Source organism: Mercenaria mercenaria, chromosome 14, assembly GCF_021730395.1.
Source record: "Mercenaria mercenaria strain notata chromosome 14, MADL_Memer_1, whole genome shotgun sequence".
NCBI classification, from domain to species: domain Eukaryota; kingdom Metazoa; phylum Mollusca; class Bivalvia; order Venerida; family Veneridae; genus Mercenaria; species Mercenaria mercenaria.
The window spans coordinates 51,499,578-51,516,851 of record NC_069374.1 but is presented as its reverse complement, the minus strand read 5'-3'; the positions used below and the strand labels follow the sequence as shown (position 1 = coordinate 51,516,851).

At 35.0% G+C, this 17,274-nt stretch overlaps 2 protein-coding genes across 2 annotated transcripts; both read left to right on the top strand.

Annotated features, from left to right (window-relative positions):
* The first annotated feature begins 3,190 nt into the window (after nucleotides 1-3,190).
* On the top strand, nucleotides 3,191-7,145 carry LOC123528236 (leucine-rich repeat-containing G-protein coupled receptor 4-like). The gene is made up of 3 exons (XM_045307964.2): nucleotides 3,191-3,430; nucleotides 3,772-3,838; nucleotides 4,116-7,145. Exons 2-3 carry the CDS (start codon nucleotides 3,818-3,820, stop codon nucleotides 5,490-5,492), a joined length of 1,398 nt encoding a protein of 465 aa, XP_045163899.2. The 5' UTR covers nucleotides 3,191-3,430; nucleotides 3,772-3,817; the 3' UTR covers nucleotides 5,493-7,145.
* Nucleotides 7,146-10,928: 3,783 nt separating this feature from the next.
* Nucleotides 10,929-15,435, top strand: LOC123526849 (macrophage-expressed gene 1 protein-like). The gene is made up of 4 exons (XM_053522767.1): nucleotides 10,929-11,503; nucleotides 11,733-11,930; nucleotides 12,831-13,039; nucleotides 13,584-15,435. The coding sequence occupies exons 1-4, from the start codon at nucleotides 11,222-11,224 to the stop codon at nucleotides 14,959-14,961; spliced, it is 2,067 nt and encodes a 688-aa protein (XP_053378742.1). The 5' UTR covers nucleotides 10,929-11,221; the 3' UTR covers nucleotides 14,962-15,435.
* Nucleotides 15,436-17,274: the final 1,839 nt, after the last annotated feature.

Here is a 17,274-nt window from a genome sequence, read left to right as displayed (position 1 = left end):
GTATTACCTAAATGGAAAATAATTATATATGGAACATTTAAAGATGAATTATTTATACCAAAGTATTTGTCTTATTTCCTTCCTCGACCTCGCAGAACTTACAACCTGCCGCAATAAGCTTACATGATACTTGTAATATAATCAAAAAGTTGAAAATGAAATATTCAATTAAGTCCAGCCTTTCATATTGTATCCACTTATACTAAAGGGTGGATGAATTCATTCCGTATTCAAACATAGTAATCATTTTAAAATTGTTATCATTTCTATTGATTCTTCGAATTGAAAGTTTTTATTTGAAAATATGAAATGGCAGCGGTCAGATTTAAGAGAGAGAGAGAGAGAGAGAGAGAGAGAGAGAGAGAGAGTGGAGGGGGCGTGTAGCAGCAGGGAAGAGTGTTCTAGACTTGAAATCTTGTTCTATTTTTGCGGAATTCAGCTTTATCATAATTATTCTATTAAATTACGGATAATGACTTTGCGCACGATACAGTTTCAATATGAAAATGATCCAGCATGTAAAGTAAAAAATAGAAAATTATAGATTTATATTAGCAGGAAGGTCTAATACGTATCAGTTGTTCCAGATATTAGGTATTTCCCATCAGTAGTAGTTAAAGTCCTTGATTCATATCTAACGAATTTACATTTTTTTATTACTACACGTTCATCGTTTTAAAAATAAATGTCCATTAAATTTCCAAATATATTCTTACAGATTTTAGAATACTAGATATCTTGTGAAATTTTTATTTTCGTTTCACAAGACAGCTCCGCCACGTGATATATTAATCCGTGTTCGTTCATATATAGTGGCATTGATGACCGAAGGCATTAAATTGTATCATATCAAAGCCATCTTATATGCTTCAGTAAATTTTATGATCCGCTCTAATTAGGGAACCTCGAAAAGATTTCCTGTTCTGATAACCTAGGTGACATATGTTTTATCATGCCATTTTGCATAAAAGTTACGTAATGATTTCCGGTAGATCACTTAAAGCAGCAACTTCAGTGACATGGAGCCGCTCGATTCCCCCACCCATCCCCAATTATGTACATGTCATTAAAGTCGGAGAAAAATAAATACTATTATTATTTATATATATATTATTTGAAGTTGTAGAAAAAATAGATATATGATAACAAATGACATTTTAAAATGTAAAGTACAAGTTTTATATGTGTATGATGTGTGGAATTAGACTTGAAATGCTTGTTCTTTTCTGACGAAAATAAGAATAAAGCAGGCTTTTCAGGTAAGATATAATAAAAAATATACATGTCTTTAATCAAAGCATATATACAGTAGAATAAATTACTTGACTGAAATCATCTTTACAGTGGCAAAACATTTCGTAATATAATGAAAATATTATGTATGTTTCCTTAAAAGAAATAATTCAGTCATAAACTTTATAAATATCTTCCTTTGTAACATGTATTTTGATTGGCTAATTTATTTAAAAGTGTAACTCAAGCGAGCGATACGCGCTAAGCGTATAAATTTGTACGCTAAGCGTATATTTTACCCGGTAAACGCGTAAAAATACACGGTGAGCGTGTACTTTTATAGATCTACCGATTGAAATACACGGTAAGCGTGTAAATTTATACGGTAAGCGTGTAAATTTACACGCTAACCGTGTATTATGGTATCGCTCGAGCGATTTCAGACTTTTGACCCAAACGGTACGTCATACATTTTAGGTTTTAAACGTGCCCGCGATTTCATATTTTCTCCCTGCCTGTAAATAATGTTATTTTTACAGTTCACTCTTACATGTTAGTGCTTTTCGTTTTCTTTTAGATTACGGGTCCATTGTATATATATATTATATTAGTGCGTTTACTTTTTAGAGGGACTTAATGAGAATTTTGAATGTTTCTGATTTTTATACTTAGTGGAAATATTATGCAGTAATATAAGATAATACTCGTTTAGGTTTTAAATTGTATAGTTATTATGTTTTGTTTACTTCAGAATATAAATCATAGTTGAATTACTTTAATTTCTTTAACAATAAAGTGATTTAAAAGAGTGTGTTATTCTTGACTTAAAGCACAATTTTAGTGGCACTGAGCGATGCTAAATACTTCTGCTGCTTATTAGATTATCAAGCAGACAAGTGTAAAAGTCATTTATTTCTAAACGAGCACTTACTTGAAAATTGAACACACATCGGGACTTGCAGTGATATCTGTATCAAACGTACCACAGTCAGGAGAACTAAAGAATGGTCCGTATTTTTCTTGTTCCTTTGGGGGAAAAAAGAAAGAAAAAACAAACAATGCAGGGTTTGCAGAGATAATGTTGTCTTCAGAACCGAATGATAGTGATAAGCACACATTTGAGCTCTAATTACTAGTTCATCAATAAGAACGAAAACGTTGTATTTGAAAAGTTGATTTTCGATTTTTATGAAAAGGCAAACAAATACTTTCCGATTCGGGCAAAAATCATGTGGTAAATTCTTAATGGACAGTTCCGTTTTATCGGGAAACTGTTTCTTGTACAATTTGAAACTGTAAACAAATCCATTTTTTCTCAGTCTATCTTATTTTTCTCCTTTCCGTTTTAGTTTATATACTGAAGAAATCTTTTAACTAGACTACACGTTGAATTGACTACAAATATTTTTATTTATGAACCAAATAGTTTCGACCGTTACATAGCGATTCGATGTGTCATGTTATTATTGGTCTCCATGGCCGAGTGAGCCGTGGACTTTGAATTATTTTGACCCCAGCCGTTGTAGACTTTCTCCGTGGTAAGAAGCCATCCATCTGACGTACGGTTTAGGAACAACTTGGCTTAACCTGTTGGATATTCATTCCTGTTACTATGTAAGGCCGGTGCTTCTATCTGATGATATAATTTCCGGATGCGGCACGTGGAGTCTTCCTCCGCCGTCGAAGGCTCGAAAGTCGCTGACGTTACGGTTTTGGGAGACTGCTATTTTGGAACAACTTGACTTAACCTGTTGTTATTGCGTGTCCGTCTAGATGATATAATGTTGATGTGGAGTCTACCTCCGCGTCGAAGGCAGGAAAGTTGCCATATGACCGATTTTTTATGTCGATATGAAGTTAAACGAAAACATAACAAACAAAATGTCATAAAAATAAAAAAAAATGTTTACATGCTTTTTAAATAACTATCTTAGAAACGATACAGAATGGACTGGTGTGTGTTTTAGCCGTAAGTAGTGAGTTTAACTGGAACCGTAGAGTAAAAGGATGAACACGTTGTACATGTATGGCTTTATTTAAGATGTTATTGGAATTTACATTGAACCGTTAACCATCTGTCCCATTTTGGCGAACTGATAAGAATATAGTTACGTAAAGTTCTAACAGGCTTTCAAGTTTGATCCAATAAAAAAAACTGTAACAGTGGAATCACAGACTGGAAGACGTATAGAAAAAGGTAAGTCTCATAATTTTAGTTTTGAAATGTGTATCATTTGGGAGGTTTTTTCTTTTTGAGATCAGTAATTAACATTTCAAACTGCAAAGATAATCGGTCCGGCATACTGTCTTTTTTTTTTTCTCGTGGGAATGCGGAGTTTAGATGATTTTAATAGAAAATACGCTTACATTATTAAGTTACAAAGTAGATACCACAGCACGATATATGTAGGTAACGTTTCATGTGGTACAACTATATTAAGCTCTAGAGTAGCCATTCTAACGCATAATTTCCATTTCTGATATATATCTTTATCCATTGAACATGTACTTTAATGCTCTTCTGTTATAAACTTTAAGGTTAGAAGAGTTCTTGAACAGAAAAGCCAGTTGCAGATATAACGAGATGAAACTGCCATTATTGACAGTAAGTGGAACTCGTACCCGGGAACCAGTTCTGTAATCCTTCATGATTTTGTTTTGCAACGCAGTAAGAGGTTTAGAGCACGTAATCCGAAATTGAATTGGAAATAAGCTAGCCTTATTTATTCTGAATTCTCTAGTCTTATATTTTTAAGTAACTTTATTTATTGATATTTTCAAGATGATCGCTATCTCGTATCTAATTTTCAGTTTTCAATTCATTTGTTTTGTTGTGTTTTGGAATCATGTATATTGATCAAACATTTTATTTTATCAACTAGGTAATTGTTGCCATCAGCCAGATAAGCGAACAATGCTATGGTTTTCTGCTGAATGAAAAATGTCTTGTACCTCCTCCGTGCTCGTGCCCTAGTCGTGGAATAAATACAATAACCATAATTTGTGAATACAATGAGTTTAACTCAACACCAACCTTTGAACACGTCGGTATACATGCAGAAACACTCGACATTCAACTGCAGTTTAATAAGATAGAAACAGTTACGGACAACGCTTTTAGGAACTTAAGTTCTGTCAGTGCTTCTACTATAAACATACGCCTTGATCACAATGCAATTTTTAGTTTGAGTGAAAATGCTTTTGCCGGTATAGAAAATTCAATTAAGCTGTTGGAACTTGAAAACAACAATTTAACAAGTTTGCCCTCAGTTATTGGCAAGCTAAAAACTCTTGAGTATCTAGACATCAGGAGCAACCCATTGCGATCACTGTCCTATTCAGTTATGTCAAATATTGGACATACCCTAAATCTGATATTTTTAGACCTTAAATTATTTTCCATATGGCCAAATGAAATAGGATTGCTGCATTGCTTGCAAAGCCTCTGGATTCAGTCTGTACCCTTCACAAATTTAAAAACTAATGTGTTTCACAACTTTGAAAATTCGCTTACAGCTTTGATTATTGAAGAGGCTCAACTTCTTGAAACTATTCCACTTGCTGTATGCCAACTCTCTGTTATACAGACTTTAAGACTGAACAATTTCCATGGTATCAAACAGAACGAATCTTCTATTTTTCAGCACTGCACAGAGAAACGTCGATCGCTAACGTCTCTACAACTTGTCAATAACAATTTGGATAGTTTTCCAGATGCTTTACACGTGTTTCCGTCACTGGCCTATCTATATCTGAGGTCAAATAATCTTGAAAGTATAGAGGTAGAACAAATTCCTACCAATACATTGTTAAAAGAGCTCGATCTCATTCGAAATCGTTTCCAAAGAATTCCAGCTGCAATGAATGAATTAACAAATCTTGAAACACTATACCTGAAAAATAATAATATTTCTGCCATAGAAGACGCCGACTTTACAGGACTGGTTAAACTTGAATCACTGTATCTCGCACACAACCCAATAACATATATTTCAAAACATGCATTCAAAAATAATGCTGAACTGTCAACACTGGATTTGTCATACTCGCAATTGAAATCAATTCCATTTGCAATAACCATTCTACCTAAGTTGGTTGATTTAGACGTACGGTACGGAGGACAGATATCATGCACGTGTAATATGTCCTATCTGAAAGGTTGGAATGCTTCACGTGTACGTTACTTTGAAGGAAAATGCGCCAACTCAACACAGAATATCCAAGATTTTATCATGACCTCCCTAACACACTGTCCTTGATTATACTTTTGGATCATTTTGGAAGCAACTGTAAAATAGACTGCATGTCAAAATGTAGACATGCGTGGCTGCGCATAACAATATCAGAATCTTTAAAAGAAGTAGCAAAGTCTATGAAACATCTCAAGTGATTAATCAAATTTGGTACACTTTAATGTAAGGTAAAGTGTAATATTGTAATTATTCTTGTTTCGTATATGTAGAGTATATACGGTACCGGTACACCAGGCTGGAATCTTATGCAGGCTTGGTGCTGATACGTTAATTGTTTATTTGTCATTTATGAGTATGGTTGTATATTAAAAGTATAGCATCTACAAAGTGTTGTCTATACAACACTAAAATATACAAATGCAAAAATTAAAACTTAATCGGCCAATACTGAGCCTGCTTATCATACAATTTATTATAAACGTTTTACGTACTATCCTACTTAAGAGGCTGAAATGGTGAAATATTAACCCCTTTTGTGCGATTTCTGTAAATTTATGTAACAGCTACTCGAGGTTACTCTGCACATGTTTACGGATTTAGAGGAATATGTCAAATAATAACAAAACGTTTTCCTTATGAATATATTCGCATAAAAATATTACCAAAACCCCAAGATAGATAGTTCATGATATTTATTTAATCTATAGACAAAACTAGAATGTGTATGTAGGACACAGGAGGTGCGTAATTTCATATCATGATAAAGACTCATGCAAGGTTTCATCCATTTATATCAAATACTTTTTGAGCTAGGCGTGTCACAATGTGAAAATGTGCATTTTTGTCTATTTCAGGGGCCATAACTCTAAAAATCGGGGGCGGAGCCAGACGAAAAATAGAAGGTGGGCAAGCTCATATCATGATAAAGGCTCATGCAAGGTTTCATCAATTTATATCAAATACTTTTTGAGCTAAGCGTGTCACAAGGTGAAAATTGACATTTTTGACTATTTCAGGGGCCATAACTCTAAAATTAGGGGGCAGAGCCAGACGAAAAATAGAAGGTGCGCAAGGTCATATCATGATAAAGACTCATGCAAGGTTTCTTCAATTTATATCAAATACTTTTTGAGCTAGGCGCCTCACGAACTTTGGACGGACGGACGGACGGACGCGCGGACGTCCACACTTTTCTTCGAGTGTCAACTCCTCTGAAAATACATTTAATGCTTTCTATGATGGATATTCACCAAACATGTTCTGCGGCATCCATCATTGTTAGGTTCTATTCCAAGCTTGTTCAAATGGGGACACCCGTCCCCCTTTTATGGGCTACTTGAGCTAAATATAGAAATTGCTTTAAACAACATCTTCTCGTGCACAGCTGGTACAGATATCCGTTATAAAGAGACATTCAAAAACACGATCAGTGTGTTCAAATTATCTGTGTGTATTTTTTCAACCCGATTTTTAAGACCTAAGTACTATATAATGTTTAACTGTTGTCGTCTGTCACAATAAAGTTTCACACTCTATCCTGCTTAAGTTATTTAGAGCCATCGTTGTTTACGTCGTCGTATTGGCATGATTAATAAGTTTCATTTACATAAACTGTTTGACTGTGCAACTGGAACATGTTTTTAAAAAGCGATAGTAAAAAATCTATATTTCAGCCGCACTGTGAGAAAACCAACATAGTGCATTTGGGACCAGCATGATCCAGACTAGCCTGCACAACCGCACTGTCTGATAAGGGTTCATGCATTCACTTTCAAAGCCTATTGCAATTAGAGAAACCGCTAGCAAACAGCATGGATCCTGACCAGACTGCGTGGATGTGCAGGCTGGTCTGAATCGACGCCATTCGCTAATGCACTATGTTGGTTTTCGCATGGTGCGGCTCATTTAAGAATTATGGACTTGTAGTGAGACACTCGTTCCTTTATCATTGTCATGCTATAACAATTATCTGTACCAAATAAATTTTACATATGTTATTTTCCCACTTTGTTCCTTTGCCTATGACAACTATATATCTATATTCCCCCTCTCTGAAAAATATGTAATTTTTTTAAACTAGTTAAAGAAGCGAACGAAGGGACAGTGAGCGGATGAATATAGTATGGTTAGAATGGTTAAACACACAGTAACAAAGAAACTGGAATTAAGTGACAAAATCAAGATAATGGAACTATAATTTTGCACTTCTAATAAAATCACATTCATGTGCCTTTGTGTTGTTTTTCATGTACTGTATACGTTAAATATGTTTCTAATGCTTAACGAGAACCACATATTAACTTAACATTTACATTTCTTGCGTAATTACTGTATTTGGTGAAAGTGATACTGAATAGTTTGATGTGATAAATCATATTGTTGCGCTCTGGCTAGCTCGGATGGTTTCGGGACTGGTTGTGGTTCGGCAAGAGAAGTTGAGTAGGATTTTCCGGGATGGGATCTCAAACTCTGGCTATGTGGTTACGTAAAACTGGACTATCATGCAGACTTGCGACTTCCGGTTTCGTGGTTAAGAACAAATTTGGTTCGAATGCAATTCTACTTTGTGGTCGATTCACTAAGGCTATTTTACTCCAGTTAGACTACTTATTTTACCAAGATCTACTTAAGTTCTACTTAACACTAATAAGAAATCACTAAGATCAAATAAATTTAATTTGTAAATTTATTTATTTTATCCCTAACAAAAATTAAGACAATGCATATAAAATACTGACTCTAAATAAATACTAATAATGTATCAGCAAAACATCTTAGTTAACAACAAACAATGTTAAATATTTAAAATCTTTAAATGGAACAAATGCCTGCCTGTAGACCTCAGTATTAAATCTTAAAAAAATCTTAATTTACTGTTAAAAGTTATTTACTTAGACCAAAATAATCAAGGCTTGAAAAATTCTAAAGTCAAAAATAGAATACTGGCAGTTACCAAAAATAGGTTAAGCTCTTGAAGTTCAAAGTCTGGAGAATCTTTTCAATGTAGCTACAAAAAGCTTTTATACTGACCAAGTGCACACCAAAAACATGTGTGTCCACACCAACTATGTGGGTGCACACAACCAAACTCTGAGTGAATGTACAACTGTGTGCAGAATGTACACATCAAAACAATGTGTACATGGAACAGCCAAAATCTATGGTTAAAGCATTAAAATCAGAGTTTAAACTACTAATATAAATTAAATAGCATGAAAACTGGCCATAAATTAAAGGTATAATTCCTAAATAAAATGACTATTACCTGAGAAACTCTGATCCTTTGCTTAAATTAAAGAAATTTAACTTAGAATTGTTTTGACAGTTGGAATAATTCCTGGAATTCTACTAGGTTGTCAAGGGTAACTACCCAGAATGCAATGGGGCAAAATGGCTGCAGCCAGACAGGGATGCTGCACTTAAATCAATTTAAAATGCAATAACTTACAAAATACAACAAATATGATGACATTCTGACTTTGAAATAATGCAATAGTAAGTAAAGAAATGATTTACCAAATAAATAATTGATGACATCAATAGTATTGACAGAAATCACTAAAATGGTACTGACACTGTGCTAAAAATAGAATACATAAACAAAACACTGGGATGTATCAATATTAACTAATTCTTTTACTGCAGTAGGCAAAAAGATTTAAATTTCAAACGATTATTGCCACATAAAAACAAACACCACGAAGCTTGCAATATGGCATGTTACAATCAAAGCGCATTATGAACAAGTGTTACAGCGACTTAAGCCTGTTCCATTATTATCAGTTCATTATAGAAAGCATGTGAACTAAGATATCAGACTAAAATTTCTTTTAAAATATAATTTAATTCATATTTATATACATATGAAATAGCCGTTATCCCATGACCGTTCCATCGGGAATATGTTCTGTAACTTTACAATATAGACATCATTTATGAAATTAATAATTATACAAAAACTTTATGAAATTAATAATTATACAAAACCAATCATAATAATATTGACACGTCTAGAATCAAATATACGAAACGTGTCTGTCTGTCTGTCTTATATATAGGATAAAAAGCCGCCATACGACCTTTGATTTTGTTGCTTTGTGACGTTTAAACTACGACGTAACAAATCAAAGCCTTTAGATGTCTGGTGGATGCGGGTTTTGCTAGAATTATTTTCATTTAAAATGCAAATCTATAAATATACATGTATAAGAAACAAATACTAATGTGCCTCATATCTAAGATAAACTCTGCCTGACCTTACATGAATAGCTGGAAGTCAGCGATGTAACCATGGGCTAGAATACCTAATCGTTGACAGATCTTATATAACCTAAATGGCCAGTGTGAATGGATAGAGGATGAGTAAGAACTACTTGTTCATTGATAATTCATCCGCATTGTTATTGAATGGGACTACTTTGTGTAGTACATGAACATCCTTCCTTCGGATGTGATTTGGAATCAAATAAAGATACTATATGATTGTCAGAAATACACTTAACTTTGGTAGCGGGATAAACCCGCAACCAAAAACTGGATAAACACTGCCTTAACGAAAAATGTCCGTATCAAAGGGACTCGAAGCATGTCGGAAACCTTAAGTCAAAACACTACCTGGACCATAATCAGTTTACCCGAGGTTATTCACAAGTGATTACAATTAAAAATACAGCTTGAGATCGTATAGTCCTTACATTTTCTAAAAACAATTGAAGTAAATCAATTTTTTGAAAGGAAACCTCGCTTAAAGTTACCATTACGCATGTGCGTTTGGGTTTAACGTCCTTTTCAACATTTTTCATTCATATAGACTGAACCCGTGGCAGTGGTTTCACAATTATTTCGTCAAAGTCAATACTTCCTACACTGTACTTCGACATGCAAAGACTATACTCATATTTTTTTTCAAGCCAATTTAATTGTGTGCACTCAATTTCATAGCCATACTGTCACACCTTTACTCAAGAAAGACACGATTTGATCAAGGTGAGGGGCAGTCAAGTTAGTTCTTGAAAGTGAGTGAATGTTAAGGGTTTTCGTAGACTGACCTGCATATTTCTTAGACACTATAATGCAGGTTATATAAAGACCTTAATATCTAAAAAAAATTATCTATGTTTTTCACTATAACATGGTCGTCTCTCTACAAAAATAGACACTACGTATAAATTCAGACCTGAGTTCTTTTGTTTTTCAATTGTCAACTTAAACATCTAGACCTGAGTTCTTTTTTTTTTTAGTTGTCAACTTAATCATCTAGACAAACGTTATACGTACCGCTAATGTAGACATAAATGCATACAAATGTACAAGTATTTTGATACTTTATCTAATACTGATAATGCTACATTTTATCTTATTATTCATGTTGTATATACAAAGATAACATTTCTTCCTTGTTTACACTGTGTGCAAGTTTACAGCACATGACACAGAATAACCGTCATGAAATAAGCTCGTTTGATTGGATCATTGGACTCGTACAAATGAAATACACAGATAACAAATGATAACAGATAAAAAGACGTATAGATAATGGGTACTAAGACGTTCAAAACATAAGTTCTGACAGAAGTTATTTCATGACAGACAAAGATGGCAAAACTAGGATTTTTGTTCATGTTTTTATCATCATTTTTAACAGTCTCTGACCTGGATGCCTCGCCACTGAGTAATGAAAATACACTTCCAGACGGTCATCCTGGTCGATGTACTGGCATCTTGGGCGGCAATAAAGAACTTATCGTTTAGAAGCTCTGCCTGGAAGTGGCTGGGACAATCTTCGGAACAAGCATATGGACACGGTTATTCAACATACTTATAACAAATGTAGAACGACTGCAGACGGTCGTTTTCTTCTCCCTGACAGCATAACGACTATTCCAGTCAAATCAAGCGGAGTGGACACAATTGCCGAATATTTTGACCACTGGGATAGTTACAAGAGTGTATCGGCACGTTCTGTAAATGCTGAGGTTGGCGTACTCGGATTACCTATAGGCGGAAAATTCTCTACCGAATACGAAAGTATAAAAACGAAGCAACAATTCGAAAGAAGCGTGACCACTCGGATGCAGGTAGGAGCATTCATTACGTCGTTACCATTAAGTATGTTAGGGATCCGCCTAATGAGATTAACCTTACATTGTCTTGTAAGTTATGAATATGGTAAAGGTTCACAGTATTGGTTGCTTTTGATCATCGCTAGTTTGTTGTTTCAACTTTTGAACATTGTAGCATCGTTATTTTGTTGTTGTATCGGATGATTCTAAAGACATATTCTTTTCTCTGAAATCTTTACTTCAGTTACGCTACCTTAAATACATTGCTAGGGTAGAAAATGGATACAAACTACACCCATCCTTCAAAAGTCGTCTTCAAAAAATAGCTGCACATTTAATGTTGAATCGAACACGTCTCGCTACCTACGAGAGCCAGTTACTTGTGCGAGACTATGGAACCCATGTCATAAACAACGTCGAATTAGGAGCAACGCTTGTTAAGGTGATGCTTTTCAAATCAAAATTGAATAGAAAACAATATAAAATTATGTCAGTTTTAAATGAAAGTCCACGAAAGCATCAATCTGACTAAAGTACATATCCTATTACGCTACGCATAGGATCTGACAACGAGCTATTGATAGCCTCATTCTCACGACCCTTCCGCTAGCCAATCAAAAGCTAACTTACAAAATTTTGCAAGCTTTAAAAAGCCTTGGCTTTTGATATCTACAATTTTTATGCCGAAAGATGTCAGATGGGCGGTTAGCTCAGTCGGTAGGGCACTTGCTCTGTAAGCGAGAGGTCCAAGATTCGAGCCCTGGATTGACTGCAAATTTTTCTTACTCTTTGACATTTTTACTAGTTGTCCGATTGGTTAGAATAAAATAGATTTGCGAAAATAAAAATAGCAATACTGGAAATCCAAAATATACAGAAGACGAATGTGAATGGGTCGTTCTCAGATCTTCGTTTAGAAGATCAAGTACTTTAGTCAGATTGACGAAAGCATATAACGAGTGTGATGTTTAATATGACTCTCTGTATTCCAGTAAAGCAAACAGAATATCAAGCTTATGATGACGGTACGCCACGTGCGTTATAAGACATGCCACTACATTAGGATACGACAGCAGTTTTCTTTTTGTTGAGATAAATCTGTACAGGGCATTCTTGGTTTCGTAGCGTACCATCGATCGTCGTCCTAGGTTTATAGTTTGTGCAATGACGAACAGTTTATTATAGATTAATATTAAACCGTAAAGAATAGGTTCATTGAAATAAAGTTAATTCAAATTCAATAACCTCGGTTGATATATTACATCATAACATAAGAATAGCGTATTATGTCCTCTAGACTGTATTTGCAAATATAAGCATATCCTTGTAAATGAATTTACAGACAGATCAGATGAAATTGGATTATGCCAAAAGCACTGATGCTGAGAATCGACGAATGGCTCTATCTGCATCGGCTGTTGTATTTTTTGAAGAGGTTGGAATCTCAGCCGGAGCAGCTTACTCTGACTCGTCATCGGGCGAATCAGTGAACGAATACAAAAAATCCAGGCTATCATCTCAAATTTCGGCTCTTGGGGGACAAAGCTTTAAGTAAGTTTTTACTGACTGCTGCTGCAGACTTGTGTTGACAGAGTACATTGAATAATGTCAAACGGTTTCTTAAAATAGAATGACGTGAAATTATTATAGCCTCAAAAGAGTAGTTTCTCTCCAAAAAATGTAAGAAAATCATAATAAATCTTCACTTTTAATAGTTAGAAAAAAGGCTACCCCATGATAAATTCTTTCTTGTATCTTCTGATACAAATAGTGTTCGTGATTTTATATAAATATTTTTAAATCAGTGAAATCTCTTAAAGTCGAGTCAATTTAAATGTTTACTTTGAGGAAAAGGCGTTTTAGATACTTTTTGAAATTTTTATTGCCGGTTGGCGGTTTCAAATATTTGTTTATCAAACGACGTCATTTTGTATAACTTACTTTTTTTGGTAATCACCGTCAGACAACACTGTTGATTGCGCGGAAAGGTCGCCCTTGATACAATTGCACCAAGGTTGTTTATAATTATTATGAAATTAAACATTATTTTCTTTCTGTACAAAATACAGAGTGCATGTAAATATTTGTATTTCAGGCCAAATCAGTTTTCCGCTGAAAGCTGGAGCGAGTCGATAGAAAACAATCTAGTGGTTCTGGATAGATCAGGGGACCCTATATACCTATACGTCAATGAAGAAAACCTCCCTTATTTACCAGAGTATATCATCGAAAGGGTTCATAATGTTGTTAAACATGCAGTATATTATTATTACAAACACAATCTTTATAAAGGTTGTACAGAACCAAGCGCGCCTAATTTTAGTTTTCAGGCTAATGTCAATGATGGGAAATGTAAGCAACCAAAAACCAGGTTTACTTTTGGAGGAGTTTATCAGACATGCTCTGGCACTGGATACACTGATCTGTGTGACGGTATGAAACAGAAAAATCCATTAACCGGCGATTTCCGTTGCCCCGATGAATACGAAGCAATCCTTGTCAAAAGTGGGACGAAAAACTCCCAAATGAGTCGTACAGAGACATACAAATGTGGACACTGGTGGCACCATAAAACGTGTTCCAAGGTTGTAATCGACAGTGCGAGTGCCAGTTTCGAAGCGTATTGGTGTGCTGCTAAAGACAATGTGAGCGATTCCAGTGGGTATATGTTCGGTGGCCTATATACACAACATACCGATAATATAGTAACACAGACAAAAGAATGCCCTCCATATTACATTCCACTGAATATACTTGATGACCTCACTATTTGTGTAAGTGATGACTACGAAGAAGGTTCACAATATTTACTACCTTTTGCGGGGATATATAGCTGTGTTGCAGGAAATCCTTTGGCAGCGGACGTCAGAAAAAGAGCATCTGGAAATTACCCACATAGTTGTCCATTTGGGTATAGCCAACATTTAGCGGTTGTTGACGACGGATGTGAAATAGAATATTGCATCAGATCAGGTGCGATTACCACACAGCAATTACCTAGAATAAGGCTACCACCGTTCATGACAAGACCTTTAGATATGCCGAAGAAGGACACCGAAGATACACCTGTAACTGTTTTCAGTAGCGATGGCTCTGTTTGGACCACTTTAGAAGAGGAAATGGAAAAATCCGCATTCCAAAATAGCACGGACACTTTTAAATTCGCAAATGAGAAATCTCTAAATACATCTAATGTAAATTCGTTCGAAGTGCGAAAATCAGCTTCCGCAAATGAGAAACCTCTTAGTTCCGCAAACGGAAAGCCTTTAGCCGCCATCAATGCAACGCTTGTATCAAGTGCAGATGCTAGCAGTTTGCAAGAACAAGCTGATGAAAATTCAGTACAAGTCTCCAGCGCCACAATTGCCGTTGTTTCTTCCACTGGAACGCTTCTTTGCGTATTGATTGTAATTGGTATCGTCACCGTTTATAGCCGGCGGAGAAAAGCTGCACATCCATATCAAAAGATATAACGGTTTTATAGTACAGACAAGACATTTTCAATAGAAAATATTTGTAAATAGAAAATATCATTTAAGCTTCAACATAATGATTTTTTTTGTGATTCAGTTTTATTTAATGCATTTTCCATTTTCTGAATATGGAATATAATTAAGATATGTATGGACAAACCATGTTATACATGTAATAATATTAGGATGAGCCGTGTGTGAGATCCAAATGGAAATCGAATGCTCTAAGTTTTAAAAGTCAAGTTGCGAAGTTATGAAGTTATGAAGAATTAACCAGTTACTACTACAATGACTGTCAGAATAAAGTGTAGATAAAAGACTTGTACTTTAACTTATTACCCGACATAACTCTAATGAAAGCAGAACAGAATAGTACAACAAATATGTATTAATTGATAACAATTAAACATTGGATCGCAATGCTAAAAAGGAACAAGAACAAAAAGGTCAAAAGGAGTGAACATAAGATGTTCGAGATAGAAGAACCTGATATTATGTATCATATAATATATAATTATATATAATTATATATATATATAATTCTGTAAAGCCCATGTTGTACTTTTCTTAAATAACTTAGTGAAATAAACGTTATTTACTGGTTTGTTTTCTAAGAACATATCAAGATGAAACAGAATTGCAATAGCTAATATGAACAAGCCTCTAACATACTGTCTAAGGCATATGTGGTAAGTCAAGACAATTCTGTTCTCATAAGAGTGTAACTGTGTGTTCGCGTTAGGCGTATATGATTTACTTTTTATTATAATTACTATATTTGCTTAGAATTCCTGTCGTGCCCTTTGAAGTTTGGCTCTTGATGTTCTGACTTCAGACAGGTTGGTTACCTCCTCCCCCTCCCTCTTGTATTTGTACCCCCTCCCCTCTGATTTTCCCTTGTATTTGCCTCCCTCTCCCCTTTTACTATTAGTGAGGTTAACTGAGCCATTCCTTGGCGAACCCCTACTGTATTGTTTTTCCCTCTGTATGAGTGCGAACGTGCGTGTGTGTGTGTGTATGAGCGTGCGTACGTGCGTGTGTGTGTATGAGCGTGCGTACGTGCATTGCACTAATGTGGTTTGCGATTTAGGGACACGGCATTTCTGCAATGTGGCTTTCCATGTTGAATATTCATCCTTGCTTTTTTCCACTTTCCACAAAACCGCAAACCTTTTATCTACCCCTTACCCATTTTTGTATTTTTCATATAACAAAAATGTACTTGTTGACGGATTTTAGAAGCAACCCGTCTGCTATATTTTTCTGTTAAAGTTTCTTTTTGTTGTGTGCCTACTTTGCGATACATGGTTCTTTGACTGTGTTTTGGGTGCTCTGTGCTTCCGGAAAATCTACCCTTATCTTTTTATTTTACCAAGGGCTTTTTCTGCTATAAATAAAGTGTTTGTGGCGGCAATCAACTACCAGTATTTTGAAATTCTCCGAGTACCAACCAATACACATATTCAACATAAAAGGTATCTCAGGTAGTGTAAACTGTAAATCTAGCACAAAACAGCCGTAAATGTCGCGAAAGGTAGTTCTACACTTTTGATTAACTGAAAGTGACGGCATAACATCATTAATCGGGAAAATGTTTGTTTGTTTTGTTTTGGGTTTAACGCCGTTTTTCAACAGTATTTCAGTCATGTAATGGCGGGTTGTGAACCTAACCAGTGGTCCTGGAATCTGTACCAGTACAAACGTAACAGCCGACTTCCCCGCATGAATTATTAGAGTTGGAGGACGAATGATTCCAGCCACTTTGTCTTTTATCAAATCGTCACGGAGAACATACTGAGCTAAGCGGGTGGGAAAATGTAGACTAATTCCAGGTATTCATTATCCGGATAGCATATATATTGCCGGACATCTATCCTATTTCTTGTATCAAGTGTTTAGCTGTCAGTGTTACTACTCTCTAACATACGGTTGATTTTGACAATAGATAGGCCTTTTTATACAAAATTATTCAAAATTATAACATGAAATAAGCAGTAATATAAAGACTCCAATAGATATTTGAGGGATTGTGAAAAACTAGGAACACGGAGCTAAACATATTATATCCATACAACTGAAAATAGCTAAATCTACATTATGTACATTATGAAACTTTATGTCATGAAAAGTGTGATTTTCTCATAGAGGCCCATTGTGAAAATTGTTAGAAGGACCCAATTATAAAACAAAAATCAAGTAAACCACCTTATCAATTTCCTTCGAACACTATGATGCTTTGAAAAAAACTGAATAAAACAATTCTACATTGTAGAGCAAAATTTGGTTCAAACGTGCATAAAGTTCCTTATTTTA